The sequence below is a fragment of the Patagioenas fasciata genome, chromosome Z (genome assembly GCF_037038585.1).
Source record: "Patagioenas fasciata isolate bPatFas1 chromosome Z, bPatFas1.hap1, whole genome shotgun sequence".
In the NCBI taxonomy this organism is placed as follows: Eukaryota; Metazoa; Chordata; class Aves; order Columbiformes; family Columbidae; genus Patagioenas; species Patagioenas fasciata.
Window position 1 is genome coordinate 66,332,725 of NC_092560.1, and position 27,908 is coordinate 66,360,632.

Sequence of the window (27,908 nt, forward strand, 5' to 3'; positions counted from 1 at the left end):
ATCTTGTTCTTTAAAATTATAGGCTGATGCTTAAAATGTAAGAAGTTATGGTATGACTGCTCTATGACTTGTTTTATATACTTCATGCTTGAGTGAAAGATGTGTATGAATAGTATATTAATATTGACAAGAGAATCAATGTTTTAATGAAAATAGTTTGAATTATATTTAAGACAAAATAATAATAAGCAAAAAAATTACCTTTTCATCATTCTTGTTTCATAAAGAAAGGTAGACAAAAGAGGAAGAAAAAATTTTAAAGTGAAATATTTAAAAATATGTAACAGAGTAGGAAAGTTGTGAGTCAAATCTCAAAAGCACAGATTTAGCTGCAATCTAAAATCAAATGGTAAACAGTGAGTCTTCAGTTCTAAATTTAAAGCCCTTGGTAATACATACTAAATAAAATGTATTGCCACTCGTGAATACTATATACAGAAACATGGAGTACCAGAATAGAGATGGTATGGCCACGCAGAAAAAAAAAAAAAAAAAAATCTGTTATTAAACTAATATTAAAAAGGTGATACATTAAAACATATTCTTTTTTTAAACTCACTCACTTGTGACCAATCTCATGTGCAATGGTAAAAGCTGAACCTAGGCCAATGTCTTCATTAATGCTGCAGCTCCTTTCAGGCTCACACATTCCAGCCACAGAGGCCAAGCCTGAATAAACAGAAGGAGACACAAAGGGTCATGCCAAGGTGTTTCAGTCTTAAAAGCCCTAGTTATAAATGCCTGGATTCTTTTTAATAACCTCTATGCACAGAAGGAGCAGTTGGCAAAAGGTTAACTTTCTAGTCATTTGCAAAATCACTGGGGGGAATTTCACTTTGCCGGCTAGACATTAATATTTTTTGAACTGCAGTCAGTGCTGGAAAATGTCTAGACTAGGGGTTAGATTTATAAATTTTACTTCTGGTAACTTGGGACCACCTAGTAACTTGAGCCAGGAGAGGGAATTCAAGAAAGCATTTCTATTTTAACATTCTTGAGCCTGAAGAAAGCAAAATGTATCCACATTATTTTTCTAAAGAAATCTGTTTAAGTTTAGTGGGTTCATAAAAACATACAAGCAACTTTTTTAAGCTATGAAAAGCCCCACATGGTATGTTAAAAAAATTAAAAAAACAAAACTGAATGCATCAATGAAGAGAAAGGAGACATGTTAATAACAAGCATTCATTTAACCATGGAAGTATTTTCCATTTATCACCCATCATCTTCTGGAATTAAAACTTTATTATATTACAAACACACTTAAAAACTTTAAGTCACTGGCATTTACAGAACATGGCTATGGCTCTTCTGTATCTTGCACATTCTTCAGCAACAGATTATCACACAACATACTGCAGTCATAATTTAGTGCCACCAGAGAAAGCTCTAAACATCAGATTTATTTAATGTATTCCTCCCTAGAGTTTCTTATCTGAAAGAAGCAGCAATCTTTTCTTTAAGGAAATTACTTGCTCAGATAACTACACTATAACAGAAAAATGACTGAAAAAACAGTGCAGGGAGGGAGGAAGAGAGAAATCATACTCTTTATATGAGCAGGCACCTGAAATAATTCTGTTTGGACTAAAAGTAAGCAAATAGTAAAATGGCAAGTGCTTCCTGCCTGTGTCCACATTTAGCAAGTCATTTGGAGCTGTAGGAACTGGTCAGGAGAGCGAAGCACTGACACTGAGGCTCCTCACATATCTTTGTATGTGGGGTGGACACTCTAGACTAATTTAATCCCGTAGGCTGAACATACTCACTATACATGTGGTTCAAAGCTTTCTAAAGGAAGAAAAATATTACAAGATATAATGAGAATACAGCCCAAGTGGTGATTTAGACACTGATGTCTCCCATAGGCACATAAGGAACATTTGGGGAGTACGTGTTCTGATTTACTTTTCCTCAAAACAAATCTAGTTTGTGCACACCAAAGCTACTCCAATAACCAAACTGGCATGGGCAAAAGGTGACAATGTGTCTCTGTAGAATTTGCATCAAAACAGTACTACTGCTATAAATCAAATCATCAGCATAGACACACCCACAAAGATATAACATCAGAAGAAAAAAAAGACTAGCCATGAAGAAAAAAATGTATATTTTTTTGCAGTCTGAAAACAGTAGAAAATCATTGTAGTTCATCTGTGTTATTTTAATTGAGCTGGACATTCTGAAGACAACATGGCAATATTTACACACCAACTGTCATGCGCCCCTGCAAAGTCCACCGCCTTTGAGTAATAAAGTCATCTCTATCTTCAGACTTCGTAACTGAGCACTTGTTTCAGTGACTTATAGGACCCAACTAATGTAATTCCATACCATGCTTTCAGAAAGTGACAGAGCTCAGGTCAAGAACTCAGTCTACAGCTCAGATTTTAAAAAGGAGTTGTCCTTCTCTGGAGTCACAGAGGTGTTGCAAAGACATCCGAGGTCTATCTATTCTAAGAGGTTCCATGAAAGATTCCCTGTCTTAGGAAACCAGAATAGGAGAGAGATTTCTAGGCCACATGAAATCCTTTACTTCTGTTTCTTTCTAGAACACCAATGACTCAGGTTTCTTTTGACCTTTTGAGACATCCCTGAGACTTTTGTTCAGAGAGTCTTTAAATATACACTGAACTGTAGTTACTGGAGTGGGACTTAAGCATATTAAAGGCCTTGCAAAAGAGGGCCACAGGGCCTTGTCTATTCAGTTCAATGCCTATAATGCAAATAAATTGTCATGGTTGTGTATTGCCAAGGGTACTTTAACACTGAGTTGGAACTGATACCACATGTAATGTTTATTTTAAAAAAATCAATAAATATAATTTAAAAATCAAGCCTTTTCTTTAATAAAACATTTGCCAAAGTCTATCCTCTATTATGCTGGATTCAAGTGAAGCAGAATTTGACTTTATGCCAAAGTTTGATACAGTAAGAACTAGTACAATAATGATCTGTGTTAAAAATATCACGTAAAAATATCAAATAGTTTGTGCGTGAATGTACACTCTTTCAAACTTTCTTTTAACACTTGCAAAGACAGTTCTATGACAGGAATACAGTGTCTTTATTTTTTTCTCCTCCACACAGATGCCAAAGAAAATCAATTTACAAATTCATCAGCACCATTTGCCTTTTACTAAAACATGCTGTGAAAATTGTTTATATTTACAGCAGGTACCTTTCCCCATGTAAACTAAATCTCTCCGCCAAAAGTGCTGCTGTCATGAGCGGGACTTGTAGAAAAATTAACAACAGTTAAGGCTATCAAAGAATACAGTAATACAGAGAAAGACAAAGCAAATACGAGTTCTGACTGAGGAAAGTATTAATAGCCTGAACTGGAATTGTATCTTTAATTATTTCTGAGAAACAGTTTTATGAAAGTATGTAAATTGAAAAAAAATACAAGAATGTTATGTCTTTGATGTTTATTTCCCATGTTCAAGCACTATTATAGGTAATTACAATATTTAATAACTTTCAGCAACAAGTTTAGGAGTGGAGAGAACAGCAGCTCTCCTTTTTGTATCTAAGGTTGCTATGTGTGCTCCTCCACTGTCAAAGTATCATTTTAAAGGGTTTAAATGTTACTGTAATTTATATCACTGTGCTATTTTTCTCTAAGTCTGTGAAAGGAACAACCTGAAGCTCTGCTCCCTGTGTACAACAGAGCAACAGTGTAAACCTTAAAGCGTGTTTCTTCTGCAAGGTGGTTTGTGGACTTTTTTTGTTGGGGGGTTGTTGTTGCTTGGGGATTTTTTTAGCTGTTGTTGTTTGGTTTGTTTTTTAACTTTCTTGAGGTCTTGTATTTTTTTAACTAGATCATGGAGTCAGGTTAAATAAAAATAAACAGCAAGTTCACCTCTGTAATAAGTAAGTTTGAGTCATCTGCCAGGTTTCATCACAACTACAGGTTCCAGAGAAAAGCACACAGGAGCAGCTCACTTAATTTAAACTTCTAGCAATGTATTAAAGCAAAACCACACCTAGGTTACTTTTTATTGTTCATGCTTATGAAACTGAAAAATTTTGAAAGAATAAAACTAAAAAGATCTAATCAGTCAACAAATCAACAGCTGAGTATAAAGCAAGGCAAGAACAAATATAAGCTGAAATTTATCTTTAAAACCTTACCCAGCGTTCCACAAGGCTTGTTTTTATACGTGCAGATATCATATCTGTTAAGCAGGGGAAAAAAAAGTAGATATGTCAGAGAACCAAAGTTGTAAGATATTTTGTATATTTATCACATATCTCTATCATAGTTCAAGTTGTCAGACCGCAATCAGCTTAATTAAGTGCAGCCAGCTGGTGTCGGCATTTTCTGCACTCTGGTGTAAACCGCAAGCTGCAGTACAGCCGCTGGCCTCGGGCCAGTGGGACACCTGCCAGTAAGAAAAAAATGGTTAAAGTGGATCTTTGTAATCACCAACTCCACAAAGCAGTCTACCAGGCTGTTCTGAACTTAGAGCAGCATGTCTATAGGCTGCTACTGATTCAAAACACTTAACTTTTACTTTTTGAACAGTCAGAATCCTCTTATTGTCTAATGCTTATCAACTAAACAATATTGTTTTTCCTATTTAATATTTTATTCTGATTAAAAACTATAACTCTGAAGTACTACACTAACAATTATGTATAAAAATCTTATTAATTGCCATTATAGTTCCCTTCTCATTATCTTCCAATTATTATATGTGTCTTAAGAGTACCATAACAAACCAAAATGAAAAACATTTTTTCAAAAAACTAAATAATGCCTTTAAAGGAGAATTACCATCATCTTTGATACATTCCTTCAAATACAGAAACTCAGAGAAACTCTGGAGCTGAAAATGGATTTAGAAATGTTTTCCGCAGCACACTCTATAATAGCAGTGGTCATGCAGCAGTCAACTGATGAAATACACCTTCAGATTCTGAATTTGCAGTTTGATTATATGGCTAGTGATATGAGAGCACTCCTACAACACCTCTGATTTTCAAGGATTTATACTGACTTCCTTGCAGTGTGTTTCAGAGTAATTTCTATTCTTTTGAATGGTGAATCAAAACAAGATTAAAATATACCATATTTATACTTAAAGTTTTAACGTGAGGAGTTACTAATTTCAGGCCACTTGACATTTCTGTTAAATATAACATAGGGACTGTTCTCCTGTAGGAGTCTGATCATGAGATGTATACCCTCTCAGTGCTAACAGAGTTGAGGCCTGTCTCTAAGCCAAATTCATGGACAAAATAGCAAAGCTTAAAATTTGGAACAAATCCAGTAAACTCTCTATACATGTAGACTGCTGTGACCACATGGGATTCCTGTGATATTTAAAGGTACTGAGCATGGAGCAGTTTGTAGGATTAAGCTCTAATTTTGAACTTACATGTTCATATGTACTGATCTCATCAATATAGTTCACATTCTGCCATCCTACATGCACATAAAGCTCTCACTGATTTCCCATTTGCTGTGAGGAAAGGAGGAGGTAATGAAATCAGCATTCTTATACAAAATGTGGTGGAATATCATTAGGTTTTGTATGTCATGAAGCTTTAAGATGACATAGGTACAGAGAGAAAGAACTGCACTGGTTATTTCCTGCCTTTTATACACGTAAGGAAGTAAACTTCCTATTTCTGCATTTAGGACAGAGTCTAAACCTAATCCTGTTCAAGTTCCTAAACTTCCTCGAATTCTTTAAAATGTAGTTTAAAGCTGAACACAAGGAAGACAGTACAATACACAGGAAGTACTGGTCTTCTGAGATGTTTTAATATCCAATGCTAATTACAAAAAACTAAAGGTATATATCCTTAGATAAAATGGAAGTTTAAGAAAAAAGCTAGTTCCACTAAATTCAAACAAAATGTTGTCACCAACTTCTCCAGAGTGGCAAACTGGTCCTTACAGCCTCAACCTGCTTACTGTCATACAGATATGAATATGAAGCTATGCCTCACCTCCAGTTAAGTTTCACAAGGAACCATGATAGGAAAGAATGCTATAAATTAAGTCCATTTTTCCTGTTATATTTTTGAAAAACAAAGACCTTGGTATCCTCTGTTTAAGCTGGGTACAGAGTATTTTCAGTACGCATAGGCTAACATTTGCATGATGATAATGAAACTTAAATTAGAAAATAAAACTAAAGAAAACATGATTTTATTTTCCAATACACTAATTATTTTTGCAAGAACATATCCAGGCAGTAATGTGTTCTAATTAAGGCTTCACAAAATACTAATAATTTATAGGCAGTAATTAATTTCCTGTAAGGAGCATTCATATGCTTACGGCTATGTTTAACAGAAAAAAAACCTCTTAGGTTTTCAGTGTTCAATGCCTTACCTTACCTACATCAGCTTCAATCTCCATCTTTTCCTCTTCCTTTCATATAGATGGTTTCTGCTTGTAAATTGCTTGAAATCTCTTACCATTTTTATGTACCAAACTGCTTGATTCCATAATTTGCTTCTCTATATGACTTAAACATATTAGTCTAAACTGTGGGGTTTTGTTTTGACAACACTTCCTCTAACTTTATTTTGAATTTCCAATGAATCCATTAAACCCACAGATGTTGGGTTCCAAAATGCAAAGATTGCAGAGTCAATATTTCCCAGATAGCAGCTTCAAACCAAGAAACCCCTGAGATGACAGATCATTCAGATTAACCATGAGATTAGATAAGTCTAATTGGTATATAAAAAAAAAAAAAAAAACACCACACAAAAAACACCATCAAAACCACAACCAAATCAAACAAACACCAACAAAAAAACCCAACCAAATGGAAAAAACCCCACACCACACTCCAAAAAGGTAAAGATGGGCCCTAGTTGTCACTAGTGTCACCAGGACCTCAGCAAACACTTCATGAGCCAAAGACAACCAAAAGATAAATTCTCAAACCAACCATTATCATTGAAAATGACAACAGTCAGAAGAGATATGCAAAAACATAGTTTGTAAGATATGAATGTATTTTCTTTTTTATTCATTGACTGAATGTGTAAGAGGGCCACCACGCAAAATTTGAATGTAAGAATACAGATATGCAGGTTGCAAAAAACCTCAGGATGAGATGGTAGCTTGATCATTTTGAGACAGCCAAGGAAATCCTTACCCAAGGTGGATCATATGCCTCCTAATAAAGTTGGTGCATATGTCCTTCGAATGTGACCAGGGTGAGCAAGAGAAATGTGGAAAGATGTTTGAAGCAAGATTGTTGTTTACGTGCCCATTCCTACCCTGAACAAATCAGAAGTAATTCAATGAGGCAGATGTGGAAGAGGTCTGGGACACCTGGGTACACCTGCAGGGCTGCTGAATACAGGTGGAAAATACATGATGGACATACAGCTGTCACTGATAACTAAGACCAATGTATCAGTCAGAAGGAAACTGCAGAGGTAGACTATTATCAGTCCACCAAGATGGTGAAGCACTGGAGCAGCAATAGCCTCCTGTCAGGCCATGAATCAAACATGAAGTGCGAGTGTGCCCTTCAAAGGTACTTAAGGAAAAATTTCCAGTCTTTTGCAGGATACAAGCATACCCCATGCTGAAATACACATCTATACCACTGAATTAAAAATTGAAAGCAACCACACTCCTGGACACTGAAATTCTATTATCTGTATTATCAAAGTGTTCTAAAATCCACCAAATTGTTAAAAAAATGACAGCAACTAATCTCAAAGAATTCACAGAAGTAGTTCAGAAGGTGGCCACATACAATTATGTACATGCGAAACATACGAAGATACTCTGTTCTGGAGAAGTCAGCTTACTAGTATGGACGTAAAAAGTTCTGTGGCAGCAGTCCTCAGTGAAAGAAAAAATTCACTGACATGTTTGTTGAATTTATTAGTGTAGATGTAAGCTACGGATTATATCTTGAAGAAGTCTCAGTTATCTGCAACTCTGACTTGCAGAAAAATTCCTTTCCTTTGCAAATCTGATGAGGAGTATGACCCTGATCATTTGAGTAGGACACTTAAGACAAATATATAAGAAAGATGAATTCTCTGTAAATAGTGTAAGCATTGCTCAGTCCTGTCAGATGAGTTATTTGCAGCTACAGCCAGTTGCAGACACCTTAGGGGAAGACACCCATTTCTCTCCCACCTAGCTGTACATTGCAGGGAAAGGTGAGAGGATTCTTCCTGATCCCTGCAACCTGTCAGCTTGTGAGCTTATTAGAAATGCAAACTGTTCAAAATCAGCACGAAACACAAGCTACTTACTTAAAAGCACATAATCCCACTCTAAAATTACCTGAAAGATACCAATATGCCTGAGCAATATTTCAGATAGTTATTGACAGAAGTAAATGAGGCTTTTGAACAAATATTTCTTCATGGAAAGGAATTTAGGAAACAAACAAACAAACAAAACTATTATGACAGCAAAATGCTAGGGAAAACCCTACCAAGATGGCTGTAATATAAAAAATACATGAATGTAAGAAAATTCAGTCTAGACAAAACCAACAAACAGGTATGACTGGATAAAAAAGCTCCTCATAACTTTGAGACAGCTGAACATGTACTTCATATATATAATACTACAGGATTTGCCAATTAACCTGCTTGACAATGTTGTCAGAAAACAAAATAAAGCCTAAGAATTGGCTCTGCCCTGACTAAGAGGAAACAGAGCTAACCACAACAAATTACTAAGATTTCATTTTTATGGAACATTTACAAATGTGTTATCTCCAAAAGGAAGGTTTAATTTTTCAAAAGTTTTAAACCAAATTATGCTTTTTGACACTTCCTTTTTATTATTAATTTTGACAGTAAGCTATTAAAATAAGGACTGTCCTTTTCATACACCCTTGCTCAACAATAAACGTAAGAGGTACCTTAGAATTTGATCTTTTTTACTTTTTATTCTTCACACTATGTCACGATTCATCTATGCACCCAATCATGTGTCTCATATTTGAATAAGTGTTAAAAGACCAGACCAGTAAAGTTAATGTAGTTCCAGCACCTAGAACCATAAACTGAACTACTGCTGAATCAAACCAATATCTCAGACTTCCCTTAAAGGGATCAAAAACCTCAAGTTATCTGACAATTCCAACTCTTATTTCTAAGTATTGGAAAACAAAAAATAGTAAGTGGCTCGTAGTTTCACAACATTCTTTTGCACACATATACTTGGCTACTATTAAAAAGCGGTTATTTTGCAAGTGCAGACAATGTCACTGATGCTGGAGAAGTGTGTGGAAAAAAATAGTTATAAAACAAATACCGGCTTTAGGTCAATTTTTACAAAAAACTTTGTATCATAATTCTGCAACAGATCATCACTCTTAATATAATTTGGTCATTCATTAGATTTGCACAGGTTACAAACAGCAATACTCTTTATAACACAGTATTTTTTTATGTCTTTCTAAAAGCTTTACTACAGCATATCTTTAGCCTTACTGAAAGTGGTACACCGCAAAAGCATTCTGCCTTAAAATAAAGTACACGTCTTATTTGGTTTCCTCCCCAAAAACCTCAAACCAAAAAGAGCTATTTAAACTAAGGAAGGAAAAGTATAATATATATGTTACACATCACTCAACAAAAATAGCTTTTTCTATTATTAGTTTTCCATGTCTTTAAAACTGCCATGGACAACCAAAGTCTGGCTCTACTGGACCTTCTTTTGATACTTACCATAGGTGGATAAATGAAATTCTGAGTTAGAGTTAGAAAAACCACTACTGGTATAAGTTCTAATTCTCCTGACTTATATGAAAATAAATAACTGAAATAATTGTACTGCAGATGAAACATTTCCATATTACTTTTTCTAAACTGCAAATGCAGTCAGAACAGTATAAATAAACATTTTTTCAAAACAATTTTTTAAAAAGCTGTCATTTGTCTCATCAGTTTTGGCAATGTAACATCAGAACAGCAGATTCAAATTTACTATAATCATTATTATCGGTGTACTTAGTACAGATGTACAAAGTTGATTTTGAAATTATGATTTTATAAAAGATTCTCTAATTGCAAATTCACCACCTAGACTGTATAAAAAAAAAAAAATCTTCAAGTAACCTCATGAAAAATATATCAACAGACAGGTTTTTCTTCAATACTATGTTGATGTGTCATGCAAGCATATAGCAGAGCTATTGCAAAAGATACTAATTACATGCAAATAGAGGACTCTGTAGATGAGATAGTAAACAAAAATCAATCTAAAGACAGGATGGAGACCCTGGACTGTTCTCAGCTTAAGATATACCCTAGGCCATAACACATCATTTTATTTGAGGAAATAATACATCCAGACTTTTTAATCATCATCTGCTTTCTAAGGCTATCTGTATTTATGTACATTTTTGGCCCTTTTCGGGGTTTATTCTACAACTATCCAGACTAAAATCTTCCTTTTCCAACGGAAGTCATGATCCTTATATAGAAACATGTCCTTCCCAGCTACAGCAATGAGAAGAGAATAAAGTAACGGCAAGTACAGAATAACAAGTGCTACAAACTGTCAGATCATGATCGTTAGGTATCTGAGACAGATACCCACAAAAACTTAGAAGAAAAATGTCATTATTCTGCTAGTATTGAAAAAAAAAAAAAACCACACACACAAAAAAACCACCACAAACAACAACCAACCAAACCAAATGAAAAAGACCACCACCAAACAAACACCAAAAAACCCTTCAAAGAGCAGGAGTACTGCTGACTGATTCACCTGTGACATCACAATCTTTGCTTCTATGATAGTACTATTAAGTGAATTAAAATCGGATAGCATAAAAATACAGGGAATTCCTCGTCATCCATTGCTTGATGTATTGTTAACATCATTTCAAACTCCGGAAAAGGCAGAATACTTCCCTTCCCCACATTCTTCTTCTAATCAGAACCTTTCTGTAGACAATACATGACTACAAAGTGAGAAAGTATCAGCTCAACCACAATATCATGAAGACAAATGAACACTGTACAAACTCACTAGACTATTTCAGTTGACAATGTAGACTCTAGAATTACTCTATAGAGGGCTTTATAAGCAAACTAGCACTGGAGAAACAGCCAGGCACTTGTGGTTCCAAAGCCTGCCCCTAGCAAGCCTTGGACTAGCAATGTTACTTCACGCTCTGCTCTGTCTTCATTTCTTCTTCATTAGAAATTAATTTTCACTTTTTTCCTATTTTGATTCCAACACATACAGTCTTGCTGTATTCACTCATTCCTTCCTCCTCCATGTATTTTCTTTTGTGATTCTCAGTGAATATAAGTCACATCAGAGTCCTCTCTCCACAGCTTTAAGACTAACAGAGACTCACTGATGGCTCAAGCTTTTCTCAATTAGCTTATACAAATAGGTCTATCCTACTATAAACATAACTTTGAGGGACATCAACATGGCAGTCACAGCACCACACAGGCTCGGCCTAGGGTAGCTACCCAGAGATCCATCTTATTTCTTTCCAATTTTACACCCTGTACCAAGATCTGTGCTAACACACTTAAAATCAGCACCTAGGCTAGCTAAAAGAGCTTGACTTTCAGTATACTAGAATCACTTTACTGATAGTAGTACAGACAGCATAAGCCACCACAGAGAAGGAGCTCCAGGCCTAATAGCAGTTATAGTCCTATCTCAGATAAACCTGCCTTTCTTCTTCAGAACATCCTATTTCAACACTGAGTCTCCTCAACCACGTATCTTTCAACGCTGGACAGGGTGCTGGGCCATCTTGTCTAGATTATGCTTTTGCCAAGAAAGGTTGGACCAAATTATCCCTGTGGTCTCTTCCAACCTGGTATTCCACGATTCTATGAAAATAATTTTAAAACCCCTTATTGGACAAACAATACATAGATTTCAAAATTTTAAAATTAATTATGATAGTAAGGCACAAAAGCTTGCAAGCTAGAATACTGTGAGCCCATAATCAGAGAGTATAAATTTGGCAGAGTTTAAATCCAGTAGAACTATAAGGAGTGTTTCAAAGGTCTTATGAGGAATAGTTGAGGGATCTGGGGCTGTTTAGCCTTGAGAAAAGGAGGCTGATCTTATCACTCTTCACAACTACCTGAAAGGAGGTTGTAGCATGGAGGGTGCTGGTCTCTTCTCCCATGTTGCGACTGACAAGACAACAGGAAACAGCCTCAAGTTGTGTCAGGGAAGGTTTAGATTGGATATTAGGAAAAAATTCTTCATGGAATGGGTTGACAGGCATTGGAACAGGCTGCCCAGGGAAGTGGTTGAGTGACCATCCCTGGAGGTGTTTAAAAGACGTGTAGATGAGGTTCTTAGGGACACAGTTTAGTGCTAGAGTTAGGTTATGGTTGGACTTGATGATCCTGAGGATCTCTTCCAAATGAAGTGATTCTATGATTCTATGAAATATCTTCTGTGGTATAACTATTTTTCTTTCTATGGGCTAGTTCCTGATCCACAGAAAAGAAGTTATGCTACCACATCAGAAAGGTGGAGTTACCTACCTGAGTGACAATTGTGACTTCATTACCATTCAGAGACAATGGAGAAATTCAGCATTTGCAGTATCACTAGAACACAGGTAATACTTTACTTGCTGTATTCTTTTCCTCAGAAGCAATTTCATTGTTTTACTGCATTCTCAGAAGTGAGGCAAGATTTAGATGGAGTTACATGGATGTGACTAGCTAAAGCTGGCCTAGAGAACAGAACAGAAATTTCTGCATATCTACTCCAAGTACACTGCTAATAATTTTTCTATCAGTGCATTCAGGAAAAGTCTGGCAACGAATACATAAAGCCTTTGTTCAAAGGACATTCACTCAGACCAGCTCAAGCAGCTTGTAGGGCAATGCTATTTTAGAGTGTGCTAATGCAACAAAGTCTGGGAAAAAGGAAGACTAGCAAAACTAATTACATAGGTGTGGCTGGGGGCATCCTGCCACACAGCAGAAAATATTATGCTAAACCATTTATAAGAAGCCACTAGTCTAGACCTTTGGCAGAAGGGAAACACAGCTAGGAGCTATGATTACGAACCAAGTTTTAGTTCTGTTGTATCAACATAAATGATAGAAATTATAGCAATAACATATTGCAAATATATTTATAAGTTTGCTGCAGATGTGGCCATTCTCCCTTTTCTAATTTTCTGAATATTCTAAGTCGTTAGTTTAAAAGTCTCTCAAAAAAATCACATGTCCTTATACACAAAATGTGCACTTCATCTGCCCTTACTCACACTGCATATGGGATAAAAGGCTTGGTACATTAGGTCGATTGTAAAGAGCAGCAGTTCATTAGGATGACAGACTACACCTGCTACAAAAATAAGAACATAAGAATTGCAACATGAGCCAAACCAAAGATTCCACTGTCCCAGCACTCTGCCTTCACAATCATCTAAGAGAATATCCAAGGGACAAAAAACAAACAAACAAACAAACACCCACAAAAAAACACACCACACCACAGTGCAAGCATAAAATGACAATTACCTCAATCCTATCCCAACTTCAACCATACTCAGCTCAAATTTTTTGAGACAGATGTGCTTCTGAGTATTCAGTAGCTGAATGGATTTTTCTTCAGTGAACTTGCCTAACCAACCTTTCGACCCATGCGTATTTCCAGCTTCCATAAAGTGTCTTGCCTAGGAGTTTCAACATCAGCTAACTCTTGCATAAAGGGCTGCCTCCCTTCTCCTTGTACTGAGCCTTTCTTCTGCTAAGTTTATTGGGCAGCCTTCAGTTCATGTAATGAAAGATGCAATGAATTATTGTTCCTTATTTATGCCCTTCATACAATCTGTAACTTTATAGATCACTGTAATATACTCCCAAATTTGACTTTTCCAAAATTTGACTCCCCCAAGAAAGACAGTCCTCAACTTGGTAACTGCTTGTAAAAAAAAGCCCATATTTTTTTGATCAGACTTGTTTCTCTCTCCCAATTATCTAAAACTTCCTGAGACATCAAGGTAAGAATGACACAAATTACACAAAGTATTCTAGTTGCAGGCATATCAAGCCCAGTATACTCAATGGCATAATAAAGATCTTTATTCTTATCCCAAAAATTAATACTTAATTTTCTGGCTTTAGAATGTATATTTTACATCTAGGCTAAATCCTTTCAGTAAAATCATAATATTATAAAATAACAGAATCAAAAGAGGAAAGAAGAGCAGTGATTTTTTTTGTTGTTGTTGTTACTTCTGGTTCATACTTCCACAAAAAGTTCTGAGAAAAGGATTGAAACTCCTAAGCATGTTCTGTTACAACCTATTTTTCCTGAATACAATGAGAACAATATGCCCTGTGCTTGTCACAGTTAAACAATCACAAAGTATCTGGGTGATCACAGAGTTGTATTTACACAAGGAGCTAAATTTCAGTAGCTTAACACAGTAACGAAAGCTTCTTCAGCCAATGGAATTAAAAAAAGAAAATCTACTTGTTGACTTTTTTTTTTAAGGTCAAAAAAAGAGGCAATCACTCCATTCAAGTTATTGTTAACCCTGACTAGTATCAAAAGCAATTTTTCTTTTAAAGGTACACTCAAAAATTTGTTCCTATAGCACGTTACAATAAATTACAATAAAGGATTTCTCCTCTTCAAGAAATGACAGGAACTAATTTGATTGCCAGTGCTTAAAGAACAATACAACACAACTCAAGTGCTGGACACCATGGTGGTTCTCCAGATGACATGCATAAATTCCATCAAACAGGCTGCTGCTATGTTCCACAACAATTTTAAAGCTAATGAACTTTATAGACTGCCTGTGAACTGAGAGGAAGTGAATGCATAGTGTTACAGAATGAAAAGACAAGAGAAGCAATGACTGTTGTAACAAAGATTACTTTGAAAGAAGAGAACAGATAATAAGTCTACAAGAAGAATAACATGACTGAGATCTTGTCCATGTCCTGACCCAAAGGTCTTGTCATATTAATACCAAAAGGAACTTATTTTTATTTTCATTTTTTAAATGTGCTGGCAAATTGAATACCTGCACCTCAGACAGTTCTCTAAAGCCTGTCTGTACCAAAAAGTGGATATTTTAAGTCGTTAGTTTACAAGTCATTAATGCAATCCAGAATTGCACTTAATATTTGCCTCATCTCTTCTCCATATCATACACAGCAAGAAGAAATATTTGCTCGATTCAATATTTAAAAAGTCTGTGTGGCATACACTATCATCTTCTGTCTAGCTTATTTTTACAAATCACTTTAATGACAACAGCAACTAAGTGCTGTGAATGAATAGCCAAATAACATGAAAACAATAACTTTACAGACCACACTTCTCTTATTGTATGAATACAAGCTGGGTTTAGTCAACAGTGTCTACCAGACTGCATGCAAGTTCCCCATATGTGATTCTATGAATGAAGCAGGTTAATCTGTTTTAGTGCTTCTACCAATAAAGAACCACAGAAGAATCATCTCTGGGATTCTGGAAAGAAAACGAGCTACAGCAACAGTGATCCACCTTGCAAAGGGGCACACCTGTCAGATTTCTTTCCCTGTCTATGAATAATTCAAACTAAGCTATTAATTCCATATTAAAACTATTCAATTGTCAAAGGGAATTCCTCACATATTCCTAAGTGTTAATCTTCCATACATTATTCAAGTCGTATTTTTGTAAACTATTCTTTCAAAGCTAACTTATCTTGAAGTGGGATAAATTCCTCTCCAGTACTTTTATTAAGCCCACTAAGCATTTACCCACTAAAAACAAACCAAACCAAAACCAAACCAAACAAACAAAAAGAAAAAAAAAAAAAATAAAACATCAACACACCACACCAAACACTTGCAGTTTACTTCTGAAACTAATCTGATTTCCTCTACAAATGTTATAAAAAAAAGATTATATTATTTTTTGAATCAACAGACTACTCTGTTGTATTAAAATTGACCTGAACTCGTTTCTTTTTTTTTATTTTTACCACACTGAATATTACCATGAGACTATTAAAATAATGATTCCTGAAAGTCTTATAAAATTTTAGATGCTGAGCAGAAATTTTGGCTATAAGGAGGAACTTTTTCCCCATGAGGTCACCTGAGCAGTGAAGTGGATTGCCCAAACAGGTATTGCAATACTTGATTCAATAAAGCCTTATGCAACCTGTTTGTATCTCACAGTTCACCCTGCTTAGAGGAGGACATGGGACTGAAGATCTCCAGATGTCCCTCCCAACATGAATCCCACAGAATTTAAGTAAGCCTTATCAGAAAATCCTCAAGTATTTATGTAATAATCATGGAGCAATAAAAATTATATTTTAATACAACTTTTCAGAACATTAATTGAAAAAGAAAGTGAAACACATACTCAAAATGGAAGCTTAATTATAGTCATAGTTGTTGTAGTCTAAACATTTTATCAACATAGAAAACTGTGGGAAAAGTCTCCCACCACATCCTATTTGGATCTGGAACAGTCCTACATCTTACTAACAACTACACATGAAACCTCTTGAGCTACTTTCACCAATTAGTTGCCTGTTAAGTTTTAAGCACCTAACATTGTCTTGCAGAACATGTTCTCTTCTGCAATGCCAAAACAACAACTTAAAGCACTAACTGTAAGAAGTTCAAGAAGTTCAAGCTGAGAGAATAAGTATGCCTTATTTTTTTACAGCTCAGAACATTTTAGCAATAATGTAGTTAAACCATTATAAATATATGCAAGTAAGTACCATAAGATCTGCAAACAAGTAAAGTTAACATTCAGTGAAACATTTCTCTCCACCATGCCCAAAAATATAGGAAATTTTCATTGTTTTAAAAATCACAAAACTATGTTATTACTTTACACAGACCAAAGTTAGTGAACAGAAACACTAAACTTCCACCTGAATTAAATGGAAATAAGGATCAATATAGTAGTTTAATAACGTAAGTATGCTCAGAAAGAGGTTGGACAACATGCAGAAAATACCAGTATTCTTTTCACAATGTATTAACTTTATTTTCTGTTGTGCAAAACAGTGTTGTTCAGTTTTAGTTACTTTTGTATTTCTATCAATGTTAAGTGTGACTTTATTCAATAAATACAAGTAATTTACAAATATAAATACTTTAATCAAATTCTCACTTTCGCTTAGAACTTATAAAAGTCTAAAGCAAAACATCTGAAGTAAATAATTCTTTTTGTTAGTTAAAAATGTAAACTATTAAGATGAACAAGTGTATTTAAGTCCTAGAGATACTTAAAAGAATGTGCAGAAGTAGAGCTTCCTTCCAGTAATGCAGGGAGAGACAGCAAAGACTACAAAGAAGAGCCAAGCATTTCAGTGAAGTTACTATGCCGAGCACAGAACCATGCTATTTTAGAACCTCCTTTTTAAGAAGAGTCGCATACAGTAACAAAGTTCTTTGGATTGCTTAATTGACTCAAGACATAACCAAAAGCAGATTTGCAAAATTCTCCTGACCAACTGCACCTCTTACTATTGCTATTGTTTGCGGCTAATTTTAACCACTAAATAACTAACAATGTTAGCCAAAATATGACTAAAATGGAATAGCTTCAAAACCAATCCTGGTCAAAGACTCAGAAACCCTTTAATAGCTTAACAGATTGCATTTCACACATCTGAAAAATTCCTTGGTTTTTCTGGTGTTCGGAGTACAATTTCTTGTTCTTTAGTGTTTCCAAACATATTATTCAGAATTGCAAAATACATTTCACTCCACTTTGGCAGGTGGTTGAAAGAGCTCATAGGGTAGTCATTTCTTCTGAAAGAGTCTGGACAATTAATATTTGTCAGCATTACTTATGACCTTGCAATTTTTAAGCAGGACTAACTGTCCTAGAATTACAATATAAGCAAATACCTTTCATTGCAGCTAAATTAATGTGCAAGCTAAGGAACTGCCTGTACCTCTTCCTCCCTATTTATTCCATCACTTAGCACTCCCTTTTTCAAGCTGCTGAGAGTAATAAATGAGAGATTTGCCATGGGTCTGGCTGAAGTAGTGTGAATGCCATCCAAGTGCAACTTCAGTGCTATCCAAAGAGCCATCTTAAAAGGTCTGGAAAAGAATCACGCTCATCTGGAAGCTGAATGTGATCAGCTCTATAAAATACCAAGTTCCACAGTTTTCAGAACACAAACTGAACAAAATGTTCAGAAATAACTAAAATAATGATTATACTATATTCAATAATGAACACCCAATGCCCTAACATAATTTTACAAATACCTACAACAGAGGTTTGACTCCAACAGCAGCATTGGATAGCCATGGAGTAAGATCCCTCGAGCAACTTAGTATAAAGCTGATTTTAAAACAAAGATTTGTAAGGGCCTACATGGGAAATAAACCAAGAATTTTGATAGTTTCCGTCCTTGTAGTTCTGACATTAAAGCACCTTTTCCTTCAGGATCATAACTGCATAACTTTGAGCTTATTGACAAGGAAAGATCAGCTGAGTCAACTTAATGTGCAACAAAATAAGACTAAGCTAACTTGTAGCATCTTGCTGGTACTTTGTACTAAGTTGCCATGTCTAAACTGTTACACAGATTCTTACATTTCCCTTGCCGTTGGTGTTACTCTATGTAAGTCTAGGAGTCTTCCCACAAAAATTGCACAGGTCTTAAAAAACCAAAACATATCAGCTGCAGTCATTTAAGAACTATATAGCACCTTTGAAAAGAACCCAAACAATAAAACACATGAAAAAATACTTTCATTACATGATCTGTGCATTTGCCCTTCTCCACAGACTAAGGCCATGATTTGACACTCCAGTTAGTCTTATACAGTATCTAAAACCATTACTGAAAGAGCTCTTAGGACTAGCAAGATTACATGAATTCCAGACTACAAAAATTACATCTCACTACAAAATGGAAAAATCTTACTGTCAATGTTTTGGAATTTTTTAAATTACAATAAACCAGAAGTTACCACAATTTTTCGCAAATCACATCTTGGTATTTTCTTTTTTTTTTTTTTTTTTAAGAATTAAAATCAGGATGTAAATCAAGTAAGTATTTGCCTTGAAACAAGGCAATATTTCAGGTTTTTTAGTTTCTACATTTTGAGTATTCTTAATTAAATCTGTTATTCATAAGAACTACTCATAATTTGGTTTTACAGGGGAAAACAGTCTCCTCATTTATCCACAGACCACTTTCATTACCTGTAAGGTCAGTGCAAATGCTTTCATAAGACCCCTCCAAAACCGATACAAGACTCAAGCATCAAAGATTATTAATATGTTTGTGCAGTCTGACTGCTGAAACAATGCCAGTCACTCTAGCAATTTTTGTAATATGGACATGTTTCTTCTTCCACTTGGAGAAACGCTAATGATTAAATTCATGATAGCCACAGAGAATTCTCCAGAATGGTAACTATATTCTGAGAGATAATACAAAAACTTTCAATTCCAAATTATTTAAAAAATTCACAATGATTACTCATTAACTGAAAAATATACTGTTAAGCACACGTGTAGAAGCATCCTTTTTCTGCGGAGTGTATCTTCCTAGCAAGCTGCATAACACATGGACAAAGACTCACACTGCAGAGAAGCAGTAAACTGTCAAAACTCTGAATACTTATGTAGGTATCCATTCAGAACTCTTTTGGCTTCGATTGTGGGGCAATTTTCAGAATAATCTATTGTACCAGTAAGGCTTTGGCAAAAGAGTAAGTAACTATCTATTATTTATTTCAAGTCACATGAAGATTCCTTGTGTTATTTAGAAGAGAGGAAGAAAACAAGCATTTTTCTTCTAGAGGGAAAAAAAAAAAAACCAAACCCACACATCGGTATACAAAAATCTAGAAATGTAATCTAAAAATCTACAGAAAGATGAGTCTTTTCCCATCCAATCTGGAGAACAACAGAAGTTGTGACTGGTAGTGCATTTAAAGAGCATTAAAATGGCAAAGGACACAAAACAATGATCCTGCTTTTAAAGCCACCAGAGAAGGAAATTTGGTTCTGGGGGTATCACTGACCCTGAGGGCACTGATAACTGAAGGCTTTTACTAAAGCAGCTATGGGTTGCTGGTTGAGAACATATCACAGGTATCTGGACCAAAGTGCCACAAAACATCAGAGGAAAACATCTGAGTTGTAAACTGCATTCTGTTTCAGAGATTGAAGAGGATTTATTGTTTACCAGATCCCAAGGAAAAGGAAAAAGTCACTTTTAAAGAACAAGAAAAAATGCAGGACTAGCAGAAGATGCCTGTTGAGAATAAGCTAGCATTCTTTCCTGCTTTAAGGAAGCTCTCACTGAATACTATAAAAAACTTCAGATGAACTGTCCTGTTTCTTCTGTCTTCTCTAAAAAAGAAAATAATAATAAGGATGTGTCCAATAATGCCACTTCAAATCTGTTTCATAAAATGGAATAAGCGGTATTACAAGAAGGGCAGATTTCAAAAACTGGTTCTTATTGCAATTTATAACTAGCTAAATTCTCTTTACTGTGGAAACTAGAGAAAAGGTACGAAGATGGTGTGGTTTTGTTTTTCAATAACCAGGCTTCATAAATCCAGAAGAAAAAAAAAAAGTGAACTGCTATATAAAACACTAAAAGAAAAAAGCACATAGTGTACAAATCTGCAGATCATGTAAGAGTTCTGTGTCTCTGATAAAAGTACCACTAATAATTAAAGAGAGAACGACAGACTATTTCCCTTGTTGCCATGGGTTCAGGGGACACAGACATCCACAGTATGGCACAGACAAAGGTATTGACACTCAAAATTTTAAGATTGTGACTTTATACCACCCAAGCATACTGGTGGGAAAATTCAATTTTAAAACAAATTCCAATAACATACACATAAGGGGCATGTATTTAAAGACTGCATTTTACAGCTGAAATGGTTTCCTGATGATTTGCATTTGTCTGTAGCAGCACAATCAGACCATTAAGCAGATAAAAATCAATAGCAAGATATCCTGTTTTAATACTATGAGCACAGAGTATCAGCACGCCACCGAGTCTCGCATAACATTTACTGAAAGGTAACTGACTGACAAGTTTTACACTGTGAATTTTCATCTTAGCATTAAAACAACTCTACTGAAGTCATAAGACCTAGCTATGAGAATAAAGATTTGACAATCGGGCCTTGGTAGGTGCAAGCTGGGGAGTGAAGGAAGGTACATATGTGCGGGTGTTATAACAATTTTAACAGTAACACACACAACAGTATAGAGGAAAAAAATGTTATCCAGCAGCAGTAACAACCAAGATGGAGACAAGCAAAAATGTAGCAATTGATCAGACACTTTGTCAGAGTATGAAAACTGATATTCTTGTTCTAATGAGCAGAAGTAGTCAGGATCAAATCTATATATATTTTAAAAAGGGAACCTTAAATACAGATGACATAAGCACCTTGGTGACTCAGAGGGAAGAGTGCCATCTACTGAGTCAACATCTTAATTATAATAAAACCAAATCACATTATTTGTCATGAAACTGAAAATGAAGTTTTAAGTGACATTTAAAGAATTTTTTTAAACTCCATTAAAGCTTTTTTATTTTGAAATATTAGTGCAATTTATGTTACATTGATTCTATGTTTCTATAGAAGTGAGCTAATATTTTAGCGAAATTAATACTTAGACCTATAATATTTCTGAAAGGCTTCTGACACCTCTACTTCTAAAAAAATGTAAGAGCTTTAGTTTCCAAATGGAAGACAACATTTTCTGAATATTCTGCCTCTTTAAAATCCCTCATAGCTGGACACTGAATCATGAAGATGCTCAAAATTATGTTTGGAAATATGCCTTTATTCCTTTTTAAAAAAAAATTTTAAATATTCTGGAATATGGGTTTACATATGTTGGAGGACAAAATATTAGAAGAAGAAAATAATGAAGAACTAGTTACAGAAGATATTCTTAACTTAAACTGACCTTTGGGTTAACAAACTTATTGATAATCAACCTGTAACATCAAAAACCAGACCTTTGCAGAAAAATTAACTACTTCTGGAAATATGTAGTAGTCACAGGAAGTATTTAACCCTTACACGTGTTCTGTGTCTCACTCTTTATCAAATACAGAAGAAAGTATTTACCTTTGGATTCCAAATTTTTTAATGCGAACTGTAGAACACATGTGATGAGTTCTGGATGTTTGTGAACCAATTCCTGTTGTGCTCTTTATACATTTGCACAATGTAGAGTACACACAGAATCATAGAATTGTTCTGGTTGGAGAAGACCTTTAAGATTGAGTACAAATATTAACCTAACACTGTCAAATCCACTAAATCCACAAAACCATGTCCCTAAAAAGAACTCATCTACGCATCTTTTAAACACCTCCAGGGATGGTGACTCCATCGCATCCCTGGGCAGCCTGTTCCAATGCCTGACAACCCTTTCTGGGAATAAATTCTTCCTAATATCCAATCTAAATCTCCTCTGGCACAACTTGAGGCCATTTCCTCTTGTCCTGTCACTTGCTCCTTGGGAGAAGAGACCAACACCCTCCATGCTACAACCTCCTTTCAGGTAGTTGTAGACAGTGATAAGGTCTCCCCTCAGCCTCCTTTTCTCCAGGCTGAACAGCCCCAGTTCCCTCAGCTGCTCCTCATCGTGCTCCTGGCCCCTCATCAGCTTTGTTGCTGCAATCTAGTCAGTGAAAATTATTAGAAATGGAGCATAACCTGAATTGCCAGTGTAGTTTTGAAAGACATGGGTGTACCTTAAATTTTGCTTCAAATTAACTCTCAGAAGTTACCTCCTCTTTAAAAGAATACTCAAAAGCTATTTCAGTAAAGAGATTAATGAAAGCAGAAAAACACCCCATCATACAAGCTCTAAAAAAGTATCTCTTCCTCAGTGATGTTTTTAAAGTCAATATTTACAAGGAGTGAATTGACACTATCACTCTTACTTCGAAACATTGAAGAATAGATACAGAAACTGATTTTGTCAATAAGTGCTCCAAGCTACTATACCACACAAAAATCAAAACATTATTTCCACACAATACTCAGCAGTGAACCAGCAAGACAGAGGAAAAACATACAGAACAGAGTAGAAAATCAGACACAGACTCTGCAAGCTTCTGGACCTTAAAAATATAGCTCTTTCATATGGACAGTGCTTCCTTGTAAACAGTTTGTCTTCCACAAATAACTCATATTACAGTAACTGATGGATCTGAGTAATCAGTTGAATATGGAGCGTAGACACTAGTACTTCTGATATGCCCTAATTGCTTACTGAAATCTCCTTTCAGATTTGACAATTTTAACTACTGAATATTTGACAGAATCACAATCTTAATTTCCTATTTGCCAGTAGTGTTTCTGAGAATAAGGAACTCTCAAAATAAAAAACTTTCCACACTGGCAATCTAAAAAGCAGAAATATGCTTTAAAAGTGCTAAGACTTACGCAGCTTTCCTGAAGTCCAGGGGAGGTGGACACGTTGAAATATTTTACAAAACGGCATGGTATAGAGATCCTTTGTTTTTAAAAGCTTGGTTAGGAAATTTTCATATACTTACTACAAATACAGCATAGTAAAACAATAGGAAACTGCCTTACTGGAACCCCTGCAGAACGTAAAAGCTGTGTAATGACTATTACAGTACTTGCATAGCATTCCCTTTCCAGTCCTTCAGCTCTCTCATTACATTTTTCAATCAAATAGCTCAGTCTCACTTGAGTTTTACTATCTTAGTGGGAAAACACATTCAAATACATACAGAGAACAGTTTACTCAACAGCAGTTTTACGACGGCTACTTTAAAAAAAAAAAAGTTAAATATCAACTCTTGTTTCCAAATAACTCATCTGTGGAAAGCAAAACTTCAGAAACATCTGACCTTGTTTCTAAACTTTTCTCCAGAAAGTTGTATTTGAAAATATGAAGCAAACATGAGCTTGCAAGCTCAGATTTGACCTCACCACATGTAACAGGAAATTACTTGGTAACTATTTAGGAAAAATAGATAGATGGAGGAGTAAGAAAACACCAAGATTTTGTTTTGAAAAGCATAAAATTATGTCTCACACAGTGTTCAAGGAGTCTATGCTATTGAAAAACACAAGTTTCTCAAGCTTGGTTTCAGCATATAAAACTGACATAATTTCTAGGAACCATACATGCTGCGAGAGCCTTGAAGTCAAAATGACAGTTGGAAAAAAAAAAGGAGATGTTAGAGGACCATATAAACGAAGTTACTTACCAACAGATAAAGTTCTTCAAGATACAGAGTCCAAATGTGCATTTTCATAAAAATCATAAAACCATTATGATGGTTTATTGACTTAGTACTGACAGCCAACCATTCTCTCTCTTCCTGCTCTGCACTGACATGGTATGATTTTCCTTCCCCTCCATACACACGAATATTCACACTCATACTCCCGCACACCATTTCTTCTCGTCTTCAAAACTCAGGTTGTGTAGAAACTGAGGAAGCAGAAAGGAGGATGGGAAAGCATGGTGTATCAAGATAAATTTTGGCTGCTGGGATCCAGGGTGACAGCAACTGCACACCTCTATGCAGGGCTGCATCCATCACCCATCAACACCAATCAATCATCCAATGCTTGCTGTGAATGCTGATGCCTGTCTCAAAGATGTCAGGCACAGAAATCTTTTTCAACAAAGCAGGCTTTTATGCTTTTGGTAATTTTTACTAAACTGCTGCCACTTCGGATCTTTCAGCTAAGTAGCAGTGAGCAAGTTAATTTGCTCACTTTTAATAAGAATTTTAATCATATGCAAGGGAAACTCTTTACAACAATTAAGCAAAAGGGGTTATAACAAAATAGCTAGCAGGCTTGGAGAAGGGAGGTTTGGCCCACTGCAAAGAAAGAATAGTCAATCTCAGCCAAGGGCAATTAAGGATAGACAGCCTGCTATTTATGAAGGGGATGTCTTATACAATACAGACACACTGAACGCAAAAAGGCTAGAACTGGAGTGCTTAAGGTTTTCTGGGTAAAGAAATGCAAGGAAAAGACTTGGATCAAGATGATTTGGAGCTTTCTGTGTTCGCTGTATAAAAATCAGTATGAAACCAGGACAGTTCCGCCCCAAAGAAAGAGAACTGCAAGAAAACTCAATATTTTATACTATATTAGTATGATATTCAACAGAAAAGCAGACATTAACATATACAAGACAAGTGATTTAGAAAGAAGCATTCTCTCCTCCACATAGTTCAAGCTTATGTGTTTAACGGCCAAGAAACACCCACGAATATAGCATCTGATCCTGCGAACCATAATTTATGTAAGCATTTATACTAAAATCAGGGTTTCAATCTCATTTTCCTCCTGATTTTGCAGAGCTGCACAAGCCTTCAATATAAGAGATAGTCATGGCCTTTGCTCTGTTATGTCTTTATAATCTCTTTCCCTCCAAATATTACACTAAACAGCCACTTCACATATGCAAGTATTTTTGATGTTTTGATATCAGACAATTTTTCATTTCATTCTACTCTTTTCCTTCATTTGCAACCAGCTTTTAACTTAGTAACTTTCAAAGTACTTTATCAGCAAAAATCACAGTATTTGACACAATGGAAACACTGATTCCCGAAATTTAATGTTTTGTTGTGTGCTAGAAAAAACTAAGCACCAACATAGTAATGTTAAAGAACAACTTGGGGAAAAAGCTAATTTCAAATCTATTACCAAATCATCTTGTCTCTGAAAATACACTCTGAAAATACATTAATTTCATCATATACTTGCCATTTACAAGCATCAAATAAATTTACAACTGTGTATGAAATACAAAATTCAAGTACATATATAGGAAGAAGGTTCACACAATGAGGACTGTATGTACACTAGGTATGAAAACATTTTCCCTCTGAGCCTCTGAACAGACTTTACAAACTGCACAATTTCTAACTACATCCAATCAAGGGACGCCAGCATTTCCAAAGGTGAAGACAATGGTCTAGCAACAGAAAGGTTGAAATTCCTTAATAAAATACTCTATGGGGATCGAAAGAATTTTGAATGAGAAAAATCTTTAACAGTGGAGCATGGGTCCCAATTGCCAAATCTTCCACAGGGCTACAGAGTAGCACAAGAACTAAACTCTCAGCCAAAGGGCCTTGATGAACTCTTCAGCTTTGTTAGCTTGATATATATGTGAAGTGAGAGATAACTTTGGAATTAATTCAAGTAGCACTTATTATATATCTATCGTCTTAACATTTAAAAGATGAAAATATTTTTAAACTACACATTTATTTTACACTGCTACGGGTCTGTTTAACAATAACTGTTTAACAATAGAGCATTCTGTTTCTACAAATTAGGTGATTTTAGAAATAGGACACTAAAACACATCTGTATCACCAGTCCCACAGAACATTGCTCCAGACCACCTCACAGAAAATACTTCCATACAGCTGCACTGGACACTTGGGGAACAAGTGATTCAAGACCTGTGTGGAAGAAGAATCTCTTTAACATGTAGCAGGGGAGCAGAGGATGCACCTGAACCTCAAGGATAACGGAAAAAGCTTAATGGCACACATCATTTGTAACATAGAAGCAGACCAGTAACAGTGACCTTTACCAGAAGACATAGCTCAAAGTTAGGTCACTAAAGTAGCAAAAATAATTTTGCAGGTTTAAATAAAACATCATCAACGTTCTTATTTTCCTTTCTAGTTCTACAAAAGTCATATTACTAACTAAAGTCACAACATCCATGTGGCAGGGAAAAAAAAAGCAAGCAAAGTCAGAATAAATGCCTTTTAAAATTAATACTATGATATTGTAAAAGAAGTCCTACGCACTACAGTTCTAAAAAGTGGCTCTCTGATGTTTCAGGCTGAGGAATCCACAGGGTTTTGTTTAATTGTTTGTTTGCTTTGCAGAGCGGAAAGAAGGAGAGGTTTTGGTTGTTGCTCCCCACACATGCATGCATACACACACAATGTCCTCCTGTTCTGTCCCCTCCCTCCCATACACTAAATCTAATTGTTATCACCTGTAAGTAAGAATACGAAAGTACTCTGTCCTCTTTATGGCCTAAATCCTTCAATATGAAATACTTGTGCAAGGTTCGGGTTTTTTATATATATAATCTTGCAGAGCCAAGTTGATATTTAAAGTACTTGGCATAAACATGAGAGTTTGACTTATAGATCAAATTGCAGGACTGCAGCCATAGAAAACACTCTTCTTGATAACTCACTTAGCAAAACCACTTAAAGAGAAGTTAAATGTATGGAGGCCATAGATAAAGGAAGACAAAATCATACATTATTCTGATGGCAGAAAGGTCTTTTGGATGAGGCTGAGGAAGATTAAAATAATCTTAGATGCCCCATTGTATAATGTGTCTGATATCTAAGAGCTAGATGTTTTTACATTATGTTCTGGATGTTTTTAATGGTCAGAACAGTTGTAATTTCTCCATTAAATATAAATAAACATATCTAATTTGTTGAAATAAACTGCTACATGTAACAAATAGTGACTTTCCTGCAACTAGAATGCAGTATATTTCACTGCATTGTGCTACTACCAAAAAAAAATTTCCTATTGTGGTATACAGACTACTAGAGGAAGTCTTAACCTTCAGGCAGGGAAATACATACTGAAAATAAATACCTCCCCTCTCTCTGAAAGTAAGCAAGTTCAATACAACATACTTCCACCTTTAAACTCTTGGTATATGAATATATTAATAAATATAAATCAATTGTTTCAACTGAAAGCTTCAATAAACCATTAAGAATAGAACAGAATATTTCAGTTGGAAGGAACCTACAGTGATCACCTAGGCCAAGCAGAGGAGCAGCAGAGGAGCTGCAGAGGAGCTGGTACAGAAGGACTTCCAGATCAAATTAAGAATGCTTTCATCATGCATGATGAAAAATAGATGACAAGCAGCAGATGCAAAGGTGATG

The 27,908-nt window shown here is 35.4% G+C and overlaps 1 protein-coding gene across 6 annotated transcripts in view; it reads right to left on the bottom strand.

Annotated features, from left to right (window-relative positions):
• Positions 1-27,908, bottom strand: part of ADAMTS6 (ADAM metallopeptidase with thrombospondin type 1 motif 6) — a 150,764-nt gene that overhangs the window by 89,823 nt on the left and 33,033 nt on the right. For 5 of the 6 annotated variants that reach the window (XM_071801811.1, XM_071801810.1, XM_065860502.2 and 2 more), the window contains 2 exons: positions 4,138-4,181; positions 564-669 (listed from right to left, as the gene is read on the bottom strand). The exons of the other annotated variant lie outside the window; for it this stretch is intronic. In XM_071801811.1, coding sequence (XP_071657912.1) covers positions 564-669; positions 4,138-4,181 — 150 coding nt within the window. The remainder of the gene's footprint in view (positions 1-563; positions 670-4,137; positions 4,182-27,908) is intronic. 6 annotated transcript variants of the gene reach the window in all.